The 12531-nt window shown below is 38.5% G+C and overlaps 1 protein-coding gene across 9 annotated transcripts in view; it reads left to right on the top strand.

Annotated features, from left to right (window-relative positions):
• Positions 1 to 12531, top strand: part of LOC109373985 (dystrophin-like) — a 606466-nt gene that overhangs the window by 583014 nt on the left and 10921 nt on the right. For all 9 annotated transcript variants that reach the window (XM_019628250.1, XM_019628248.1, XM_019628247.1 and 6 more), the window contains one exon: positions 6609 to 6701. In XM_019628250.1, coding sequence (XP_019483795.1) covers positions 6609 to 6701 — 93 coding nt within the window. The remainder of the gene's footprint in view (positions 1 to 6608; positions 6702 to 12531) is intronic.

Raw genomic sequence — 12531 nt, 5'->3', positions numbered from 1 at the left:
AACAGTAAAATATGGCAAAAATGCACAGTTTGGTCTTCCATCTTCAACTTGTTGTAAAATCTCCAAAACTCAACCAAATCGCTCAATTTTTTTTAGAATGAAGCTTGAACTGTCAGCCTTCAAATGACATAGCAATAACATAGATGTGAATAACTCTAGTACTTCCAAAAATGAACTAGTGCCATCTGTTGGAAACATGCGTCATGACTTTTCCGACAACCCAGTACAAGAAGAAAAGCAATTCTAAGAGGGAAGTTCTTATGATAAATGCCTACATTAAGAAGCAAGAAAAATCTCAAATAACCAACCTAACTTTATATCTCAAGGAAGAACAAATGACGTCCAAAGTTAGTGGAAGGAAAAATGAAGATCAAAGCAGAAATAAGGAAATAGAGTCCAAAAAGACAATAGAGAAGATCAATGAAGTTAAGAAGTGTTTTTCTGAAAAGATAAACAAAATGAAAAGGCAACCTATGGCATGGGTGAAACTAGTTGCAAATTATATCTCTGATAAGGGGTTAATATCCAAAATATATAAATAACTCATACAACTGAATTTTTAAAATGTGCAGAACATCTAAATAAACATTTTCCCAAAAAAACCATAGAGATGGCCAACGGGTACAGGAAAAGGTGCTCAACATCACTAATCACCAGAGAAATGCAAATCAAAACCACAAAGAGATATCACCTTACACCTGTCAGAATGGCTATCATTAGAAAGACAAGAAATAAGTGATAGCAAGGTTGTGGAGAAAAGGGAACCCTTGTGCACTGTTGGTGGGAATGTAAATTGGTGCAGCCACTATGGAAAACAGTATGGAGGTTCCCCAAAAACTTAAAAATGGAACTACCATATGATCCAGTCATTCCAGTGGGTGTTTATCCAAAGGAAACAAAATCACTATTCCGAAAAGGTATCTGCACCCCCATGTTCATTGCAGCATTATTTCCAATAGCCAAGACTTGGAATCGACCTGTTTCTATCACTGGAGGAATGGAAAAAGAAAAGGTGATATATACACACACATGTATACATACAGAAAAACAATGGAATATTATTCAGCCATAAAAGAATGAAATCCTGCTATTTATAACCTTAAGGGCGTTATGCTAAGTGAGATACATCAGATGGAGAACGACAAACAATGTATAATCTTACTTATTTGTGGAATCTAGTCAAACCAAATTCATAGATACAGAGAACAGATTGGTGGTTGGCTGAGGTTGGGGGGGGGTTGCGAAATGGGTGAAGGTGCTGAAAAAGTACAAACCTGCAGTTATAAAATAAACATGTCCTGCGGGTGTAATGTACAGCATGGTGACTGTAGTTAACAATACTGTATTGTATCTGAAAGTTGCTAAGAGTAAATCTTAAAAAGTTGGCATCACAAGAAAAAAAATTTGTAACTGTGTTTGGTGAAGAACATTGACTAATTGTGGTAATCAATATCAATTCATGATATTCAAATCATTGTTATACACCTAAAACTAATACAATGTTATATGCCAATTATATCATTAAAAATAAAATAAGAATATTAACTACTAATTTTAATCTTTCACCACCATCCAACACTGACTGGCTAATAACAGTATCACCATTGTATACCATAATATATTAAAGAACTTCTACACAGCATTGTTATGTCAAATTGAAACCATCTACCCCAAATATAATTTTTAAAAGTAATTAAAGCTAATGTGACACTGGATAAATCATTTTTTTTATTCTGAAAAACTAGAGAAAGGCAGAAAAGACATAAGTCATGAGGTAATCCCACATCAAGCTGGAAATTGTTCAAAACATGTGATTTAAGTAATCCAAAGAAAAGTAATGATGGGCATATTTGCTCATACACAGCCTCCTTTTTAAGAGAAAAGAATTCTCTAGTACAGAGCTTCCTTTTGTATAAAGAGAAAATAGTTTGCTTAGGTGTAAGCAAAATCACAGGAATCAGGTTTCTGGTGTCTCTTCTGCATAGGCTGCACAGGTTATGGCTAAAGTCACTTTTTTAGGCAAGTAGGAAAAGTCTCATTTGAATTGAGGAAAGGGAATTGAGTCAGATGGGATAGCATCCCTTCAAGAAAGCCTTCAAGTCATGGTGAGTTTCAGAAGACTTGAAAGAATATCTTGCCCATCGCAAATCATTCCATTTCTTTTTTTCACAGATTAAATTGAGTCATTTCACTTCTTTTTTCTTCACTTCTGCAGTGTCTATCATGTTAGGCTGATATAGATCAGCATATATTTTAACTTTGTTTCTTTCCGTATTTTGAAACATTTCATTTCTTAACTGTTCCCGTCATTTTTTGGATCAACTTCAGACAAGCCATGACAGCGATAGCTAATAATTCAAAAAGGAATTTTATGCGTGTTTGTGGGACTCACCAAGTTCCTAGGGTACACAGTTGGGACTCAGTAAGTAATTTGAATAAATGATGTTTTTTTTTAATTTATGGAGAGAGGCATGTGATCACAGGGATTATTACTCAGGAACATTTTTGGGTTGCCCATTATACTCTAGCTACGTATCAGTGTATGATTAGACAATCCGTTAAGTATTGGATTCTTGCTGGTTTGATGCCTTCAAACAGTATCAGTCAGCTATTGCTATGTAAAAAAAATAATCACAAAATGCTCAGGTTACATATTTCTCATTCGTGCATCTGTTGTTGGCTGGCTGGAGTTTTGGTGGAGGCTCAGCTAGGCTTGCAGTTGGGCTCGTCTGTGCACGTCTCTCCCCCTCCTTGGATTAGCAGGCTGACTCGGCCATGTGTTCCTTATGGCACATAAGCACAAGAGGGCCAGCCCAAGCCCAACCATCCAAGGTCATTACAAAGCCTCTACTTATGCCATATATGCTAACATTCCACTGCCCACAGCAGATCAAGTGACCAAGTTCAAATTCCTAGGCCAGGGAAGGATTCTCCCTCCAAGTCTTGGTCACTCTACTCTGGGTACACTAACCTTTTTCTTGCTGTTCTTTGAGTAAGCCAGTCACAGTCGCCTCTCAAACTCTGCATTGGCTGTTCTCTCTGATGTGTTCTTCCCTCCACTATCTACATGGCTCCCACCCTCAGGTCCTTAAGGTTTTTGATTTTTGCTCAACTGCACCTCATCAATGAGGGCTTCCAAGACTCCCCTCCATTCATTCATTCTTTCCTTCTTTCTTTATCTTTCTTTCTTTCTTTCTCTTTCTCTCTCTCTTTCTTTCTTTCTTATTTATTTATTAGTTTCAGGTGTACAAAACAATGTAATAGACATTTACACCCCTCACAAAGTGATAGCACTCCTCCCCCAATCTACTACCCCTCTGACATTATATGTAACTTACAATTCCATTGACATTATTCCCTATGCTGTACTCCACATCCTGTGACTATATATATGTATTAAATCCTAGTTGACACTCAGTATTATTCAGCATCAGGTGTGTGTACAGTGCAGTGGTCAGGCATCTACACCATCCATGAATTCTCCCCTTTCTGAAGATTCTTTCTCACTGCCCCTCGCTACCCCTCCCTTCTGAATGTTCCCACCACCTGACATACCTGCATAATTGACTTGTCTAGCTGTTCAGCCTGTGCGCCTGCATAAGAATGTCAGTCCCATGGAGACAGGGCTTTGGGGTTGTTTATTGCTGAAACCCCAGCACTCAGAACAGTGCTTGGCATATAGTTGGCTTTTGATAAATAATTGAATAAATAAACTAACCTTACTGTTTTAAAATCTTTATGGTTTTTTTTAAAAGACATTTAATATGGCAATAACTACGTGTAGTGCTAGATGGGTACTAGACTACTCAGGGGGATCACTTCTTAAATTACATAAATGTTTAACCACTATGCTATACACCTAAAATTAATATAATATTGAATGTCAAGTGAAATTGAAAAATTAAAATGGGGGGGAAGGTGAAGGGGAATTAGAGGTTCAAATTTCCATATTTAAAACAAGTCATGGGGATGTAATGTACAGCATAGGAACTATAGTCCATAATATTGTGATAGCGTGGTACAGTGTCAGATGGTTGCTAGACTTATCATGATGGTCACTTCTTTTGGTATACAAATGTTGACTATTGTGTATACTGAAACTAATATAATCTTTTATTTTGCTATATTTTAATAAAAAGCTTAAAAACAAACAAAAAATAGACATTTAAAATCTGGCTCAGTATTGAATAGTCCCATCGTATTACTCTAATTTCAGGCATCATGTAGCTGTTTTAACTTTTCCAGTATACAGTAATACCTTGGTTTGCGAGCATAATTCATTCTGGAAACAAACTACTCGTATTGCAGGACATCACTCGTTTACCACATTAAAATGTATTAGAAATGTTTGCTCATCTTGCGAAACACTTGCAAACCACGTTACTCACAATCCAAGGTTTTACTTTAATTTGACGCAGAAAATACCAGGCGTTAAGCATTTTTCTGTGTGTTGATTCACCTCTACTCATGCATATATGTGATAAATCTGATTCTGATTCTTAAAAGATTAGTTAAACCCAAAGGATTTTTTTACTTACTGAGAAAATCTTGAGAAAAGAAGGTTATACTTTACTTGTGTATGTGCAACCTAGGATGTAATAGGCACTCAAAAATGTTTGAATGGATACATTGATCACTGCCATTAAAAAGTTTTCTATTAAAACATATAAGCCAATTTTACATTTGTACTTGCACAGTTATATTTGAGACTTACAGATGATAGTTTATCTGTAAAGATGAACTTGGCTGACATCCTTAGGTTTATACTCTATAATTTGATAATGAAATAATTCAGGGAGAGGAGTGCCAGTCACTTCATTGAACTGTGTCTGAATCTTAACACAGTACAATTGAGTTCCTAGAGCTCCAGTATGATGTATTTAAACTGTCAGAAATATTAATATCATTGTTCATGAGTGTCTCTGTTCGGATTTATTCTGTAAGGCATACTACCACTAAAGTGGATTTGGTGCCATGAAAAATGCCTCATGTTCCCCAGTTGAGCAAAAATTTGCATTGGTAATGGAACCAAAAGATGGAACCAACCCTGCAGTTGTCAGGATCCTGTTCCTTCTGCCAATATTTCATTCACTCCATCCTCACCAGCTAATGGTAGTTTACACTCAGGAAAAAAAGAAACTAAGGATGCTGAATTTCATTTTTTCATTTCCAAAGGCTTAAGTATAAGCCAGGAAGGGGGTTGGGGAGGGAAGATAGATACATACATAGGTAGGTAGGTAGGTAGATAGATAGATATTGTAAATTCCTTTTCCACCTTGTATCCTTAATTCTTCAGCATCCATTTCCTGTCCTTAGTATTTCAAAGAGTTTTCCTGTGATATGCTACCTAGGTCCTTAGCCCTCCATTCTAATAATGATATGTAGCCTCACATCCACCTAGGATATGATTTTGTCTTAATAGTGAGCATTGTCAAGGATTCTTTAAGCTTGTGCTTAAAAAACATGGATGAAAACTTAATAATAAATGTAGGATTATAATCATAGATGGAAATCTAACTGGCATAGACCAAAGGAAATGACAAGCGTATGTAAGTCATTAAATCACTGGCTCTCCAATCATATCCAAATCAGATGTGAACCTGAGGTTGTCCTTAAGTATGTTCATTATTGTTGATTTGCTGAACAAGGTCTTTGAGATGGAAGCGACAATGTGCTGAACAAATTGAAATTGAAAAGAAGTTATTCTCACTATTAGAAGATTGAATGAAAAATTAGTTTCCAGGGACCGTCAAAGTTCAAAATAATTTCATTTGCACTTAAGAAATTTCTCCCTTATTGAAATGCTATTTGAGGTGTATTTCTTTAACAGAGACAAAACCTATAAGATCAACAAAATGTACAAGGAGACTCCCATTCCCAGAGGAAGACCATACATGCCTCAATTCCTTTCCTACCAAATCATCATTCTCTCCTCACAAATTCTGAAAAAGGAAAATCATATTTCCCCTTACTAGCTTCTAAAAACATTATGATAAATTAGTCCCATGTAAGGAATGTAACTCCCCAGTGTACCCCATAGTCACAGTACTTAGAACATGAATATTTCATCACATATATATATAGGTCACTTACCACTTATTTCTCCCTGTTACGTTGGACTTCAAAGATACTTGAGTTTTGTTTGTATTTTTGGTTAAATATCAAAGGAAAGAATGGGAAAAATACCTCAGTATCTCCACTTCTTTTTTACCTTCATAAATGCAAAATGTCACAGTGTTATTTTCTTGCGTGTTGCAAAGACACTGCAAGTATCTTTTCAATACTAATTTTTCAGTATAAAGAAAAATGTTTCCCATTTGTTAATAGGGCATAAGAAACTTGTGTCAACTTTATCTTAACTTCTAAATGGATACACAGTTTTCTTCTCCAAAGATAATGACAGATAAATCCCTGCATGGGATTCTTCCCTTTAAGGAGTTGTTCCCTAATCATTAACCTTGAAGAGTTATTTTTATGTATGTTATTTATGAGCAAGTGGAAATGAATGTATAACGGACTTTTAAATGCAATTGCGGACCCTTTCTCTAGTACCACTGATTTTTTTTCTTAAGTGTAATATGCCATTATTTGTGTTTGCTTTCATTAAGGCGAGGAAGATCTTCTCAGTCCTCCCCAGGACACAAGCACAGGGTTAGAGGAAGTGATGGAGCAACTCAACAACTCCTTCCCAAGTTCAAGAGGTAAGCTCCACCGCCTAGAAGCAACTCGGACTTACTAGAGTGAGGCCACACGTTTCCATTCCCAGCTAGTGTGTATTTGCCATGTGTCAGTAACCACGTGCTGATAGAATGCCAATTCGGGTTCATTATGAGATTTTATTTTTAAATGTGATTTTCTGGTTTGGAATGAATTAATTTTCTAGCCTTGGATTCTGGTTGAATTCAAATCCCTGTGTACTCAAGACGTTTCTAGAAATAAGAAGAGTACCTTAGTCTGAAGAGTTCATTATGAGATAGTCTTTACTTAAGAGGAATGATGATGTGACTTTTACAGACAACTAAATTAATGCCCTGGTGGTGCTTTTGCCAGGGACACACAGTTACTATGTGATACAGCGAGGTCCAGGACATGCCTAGTGTACAGGGGTGGTGGGGACTCTGACTTGCAATGTGACGCCCTTCATATTTAAAAATTGAATCATTCCAGCACTTAAATACAGGCACAAGTAAATCTTTATATACTAGTTTGTTCATTTTTTTTACTTCCATAGATAGAATACAATCTTCACAAAGAAAGACATTAATCGTATTTTAACGCCTTGATTTCTCCCCATCACTTTGACCTTGTGTACTTTGCCCCTCCTACAAAACCAGCATTTTACCCCACCAAATGTTCCCACCAGCCAGTACGAGCTTCAGAGGTTTTGCCTCATCCGAGGAGGTACTGTGCCACTGTTGTTCATTTTTTGGAGTCTTTATTTACGCGAATTGCCCTGACATAAAACAAAGTCACTGACCCACTTCCCTTCAGTGACTAGAAAGACTGGCAGCAATCACCTGTGAGCCAACAGAGGAAAGCCTAGAGGAGCCGAACAGGGAAAACAAGGCTTTGTGGCCAGTGATTGGGCCCCCTAATGGGCAGTCTGGGAGGGAAGGGCAGCCAAGAACCTATTTGTTCCTCTCCATAAGGGCAATGAGGAGGGTGGCTGGAGTCGTGTTTTTGTTCAGCATAAGTTAACATTGGCCATTTCCTAGCTACTTGATGTATGAGTAAATGTTGTGCAGTTCACATTAAAAGCATTAATGTTCTTATAGAGTGTTGCTAAGGAACCATCAGGGGAAGTTAATTATAAATGTCTGCGCCAGCCATCTTTTCACCATCGAGCGCCTCTGATGTGTTGCTTCTCACAGATAAAAATCTTATCTGTCTTCCACCCACCCACCACCCTACATCCCACCACCTCCATCCCCATACTGACTATCTTAGCTGTCTCCTCTTCCTAGATGCCCTGATTTACAATGACAAGACCATATGCCCATTTGACATAAATCACAGGCTTTCTTTCACGTTTATCCTGCCAGCTTTCACTAGCACCTACTATGCACCAGTGGAGGGGTTAGGGATGCAAAGAAGTGCCAGGTTCCTTGCCTTCAAGGTGTGTATGGTCAATCGTGAATACAGACTTCCAAATTAGTTCAAATCACAGAACAGTAATATTATTGCTGTAGTGGAGATGGGGACAACACAAATGAATCGTAGAAGCATGCTTTTTGATCAATAGGGGGTGAGCCACAGGCCGAGCAAGTTTCTTCTTCAAAATCACACAGCTACTAGTACGGCCAGGGCTGGGCCCCACGTATAGCACACATTTCATTGACTCCAAGCTTTCCCTGGAAGGTCACAGACCCTGCCTCATCCCAGCCCCTTGAACTGAAAGCTAGTCACCTACTCTGTGGGAAGTTAGTGGCTACTTGTTGGTGCCTGCGCATTTCTTTCCCATCTAAACAACTAGGGTGTGACAGACAAGAGGCTACAGCAGGGCTCATGCTCTGATTCTCCCAGGCAACCCCTTTGTACTGGGCCTCTGGTCCATCCTAATTGTCTTAAAGGTGACATCTTTTGCACCCTCTCCCTGCATCCCCCTTTTAGCGTCCTTGAAGCTAGACACTACATGGGTATGGAAGTACCCACCTGCAAGACTTAGAAACATGCTTCCTCTGATACAGTATTTGGCAGTTAGCATCTCTGATGCTACTTGTATGATGTTGATTTACTGCTGTGGAAACTTGGGAAAGTATTCAGGCCTCCTGCATAGTGTTTACTGAATTAGTGCTTATGGAAGCAGTATTGTCCCCTGAGTGCTAATGTGAGCTTTCAAATATGGGTTAAGGAGGCTTTCTGTGATACCAATTCCAGTAACTAAATTCCTACTTATTCAGTAGTACCCCGGTGGCCTAGGAATGAAAATCATTGTCCTGAAGAAAACACAACCCAAAAAGATGTAGCGAGAGAGTAGATAAAGTGCTAGATCTGCCTGGTCTTCCTGTGATGCTGCGACCTTGACATTTTTTCTTCTCTTGCTACTTCCTGCCAAATTAGGCCTTATTATTACTCCTTTTTATGATTCTGCACCCAATTCCAATGTGTGGGGTTTTCCTCACACCAGCAAGCAATTCTTGGACAACAGCTGGGAATCCTACAATTCCACTTAGAATTCTGACACTGTCTATCTGGAGAGAGTGTCAGATCCCACAGGTCAAGGGCCAGCCCACAAGACTGCCTCCTGGTCCCCAACTTCAGATGCCAATCTCAAGTCCAGGTTGTCACCTGTGCTTCTGACCCACTGGCTGTGATTGGAGGTTCAAATGACCCTCTCCTTTGGGTTAGATTAACTTTCTAGAGTGACTCACAGAACTCAGGAAAAGCTTCCTTACTAGTTGCCTGTTTATTATAAAAGGATATAACTCAGGAATAGCCAGAAGAAAGAGACATGAGGGCAATGTATGGGGAAAGGGTACATAGGTTCTATGGAGCGCCACTCTCCACAAGTCCCCATGTGTTCACTCACACAGGTTTCCAAACCCCCTCCGGTTTGGTTTTTATGGAGGCTTCATCACAAAGGCATGATTGATTAACTCATTGGCTATTGGTGATTGAACTCAATTTCAGTCCCTCTCCTAGCCCTGGAGGTCTGGGTATAGGACTGAAAGTTGCAACCCTCTAATCACATAGTTGGCTCCACTGGCTACCAGCCCCCATCGGGTAGGTGCTCATTAACATAACAAAAGTCACCTCAGTGCCTCTATCACAGGAAAAGACAAAAACCAAATACCGCATTTTGGCATTTTGCCGTGTATAAGGCGCACAGGTTTGCCCACATTTGCGAGGGAAAAATAAGGATGCGCATTATACATGGGTAGTACTAATTCCGTATCTATATAAATGTTTTCATTTCTTTTATTTATGCTTATAAATTAAAAGTGTAACTCTAGAAATCAATAACAATATCCATATGCAAAATAATACCCTGGAATACGATAATCAGTTTTGTTGCACTTACCACGAATTTGCAACTTGGCCTTCTATAATGCGTAAATATCGTCAATTTATTACCAGTACATAAAATTTCTTGTACCTTGTATCTATTCTTGTGTTTTGTAATTATTTGTTACATAAAATTTCTTGTACCATAATACATTAAAAAATAAATGCTAAAATTATAATACATAAAACAAGTACCTAAACAAATAAAAATTTGAATTAAAACAAAAGATTTTTCCCCTGAAAGTTTGGGCAAAAAATGGTGCGCATTGTACACAGGAGCACATTATACATGGCAAAATATGGTATATGTTGCATATTATAAATCGCACTATCATAACTCTTTCCCCCACCAAATTCAAATGGATAAAAAGTCTCATTGTAAAAATAAGCTTATTATTAATATACTCCAAAAAGTGGATTTTGGGATGCCCTATTTCTAACTAAAAATTGGGTGTGTTTTTTTTATTTTGAAAGAATGGAGAATACACTGGAGTTGCCCAAAAAAAGTGTACACATGACTTGTATTCATCTTTTGTTATTGGTATATATTTATTGCAAATTTAATATAGTTTTTTCCTTTCTTAAGATGTCTATACATTTTTTGTCACCCTGTGTGTGTGTGGTAAGGTTTAATGGGAATCCTTACCAGTTAGTAGGTATTTTAGGTTGATATTAAACAGAAAATCTAGTCACATAAATGATGTATATACAAAGAACAGAAGCAAAAGTTTCAAGAAGCTATACTTTCCGTACTGCATATAATTCACACTGTTGCTCTGTTTTATTGATTGAAAAATAAACTACTGGTTGTGATCCACCAAATGGATTTTGCTGATCCAGTGGTTTAAAAATATTGATCTAACCAATCTCAGACTTCCTTACCCAGGTGGATATCTTGTTTTTAAAACTTCAGTTTTAGAGTTTTTACCATGGAAGTTTCTGCCAAGACCTTATTAATGTCTTACAGGACATTGTACTTTTATTCTAAGTCTGCCGTCCGTGTTCCTGTTATGTTACCAAAAAATGAAGTTCACGGTAGCTACAGCTGTTTCAGACAGCTGTTCGAGTAACTGAAAACAGATGTCAGAGCCAGAGGTCTCACATTTAGTAGAAATGTGCTCTTAAATACCACCTCACAGTTTACTTAACCCTGCTAGATAATTGTCCACAGAGGAGAACACCTTTTAAAAAAAAATACTATGTTGTCCACAAATATAAAGTATATAGATAGGGGAGTTACTGTGTACTTGAAATTTACAACTTCGTTACCCTCTCCCGACTCCCCACCACCACAGTTTCAACTTAGAGTTCAAGTCCTAAGGTAGCTGCTAATCTTCATCTTTCATGTTCACTAAAAGTACCTGGAAGCCCAAAGAACTGCAGTGCCTGGTTCATGGCCATTCAGCAAGTTAAATTAGCCTTCTGATCTTATCTCCATGGCCTTGCTAAACCATTATCCAAATTAATAAAGGGGTTGCATGCTTCTCCATTTAGTAATAAACGGAGGGCCAAACTATCCTGCATAATAGCCAATATAAACTGCAGGGTGTTCGAGGTGTGAATGTGTACACATTTAGCTTTGTGATTATATCTTTCCTGATTAATCTCTAGATATAGTTAGCTGTTCACAGCCACTTGGGGAATTTGAGTGGCTTGGTGTGAATTAAACACGGAATGTTAGCCAATTTCTATCTAATCTGTCTATTTATCTATAATCTGTCCATCTGTCTATAAGTATATGTGGAAGTTGAATTCCACTGTAATAAAAATCATTATCTGCTGCAAGACACTTTCTAAATCTTCACCGTTATTCTATAGGAACACTAACTACATGGGTAGAATGAAGAAACATAATTTAAAAAGGAACTCTCTAAGCGATTTGTCCCTATGTCTCTGATCACTTAGCAGTCTAACAAAGGTATTTTTATACATGTGCGTATTCATGAAAGAAATGCTTCCTGAGTCTGTGGTATGGTATTGGGCTCCCTAAAAGTGAGGTGCCACGGTACATAGATTAATGAATAACGGGATCCAAGATAAGCTCTTAGTGCAGGAAGACAATTCAGAAGCAGTTAGCAGTGCTATGTGCGTATTTCTGCTGCCAGTATAATCTCTTACCTGCTGATCTGTGCCACATTCATTCTATTCCCAACAGCCCATACCAGCCTCTCCCTCTCATACTACCCCTTCTGAATAAGCCCACACACATTCTGTTAAATACCTCTAAACGACCAGCCCAGCAGCTGTGCAAAACCTGCCATCCTTTAGAATTCAAGTCTTATCTGTGCTGCTTTGATGGAAGAGCAACATAAAGAATCACAGCAGCAGGCCGACCGAATGGCGCGATGGTTAAGAACCGGCTTGGGACGCCAGAGGGCCCCGGTTCGGATCCCACATTTGAGGGCCAGTGACACTGCCCTCCACAGCTAAGATGCTGAACAACAGCTCAGCCTGGAGCTGGGCTGCCGTGAGTCGCCGGCGACCGCGTAGGCTGCAGCCCCTGTGGCAGTGGGTTGCCATGGGCTA

This window comes from Hipposideros armiger, unplaced genomic scaffold, assembly GCF_001890085.2.
Source record: "Hipposideros armiger isolate ML-2016 unplaced genomic scaffold, ASM189008v1 scaffold_768, whole genome shotgun sequence".
NCBI classification, from domain to species: domain Eukaryota; kingdom Metazoa; phylum Chordata; class Mammalia; order Chiroptera; family Hipposideridae; genus Hipposideros; species Hipposideros armiger.
Note: the sequence above shows the minus strand (reverse complement) of the source record. Positions and strands in the feature narration are given on the sequence as shown.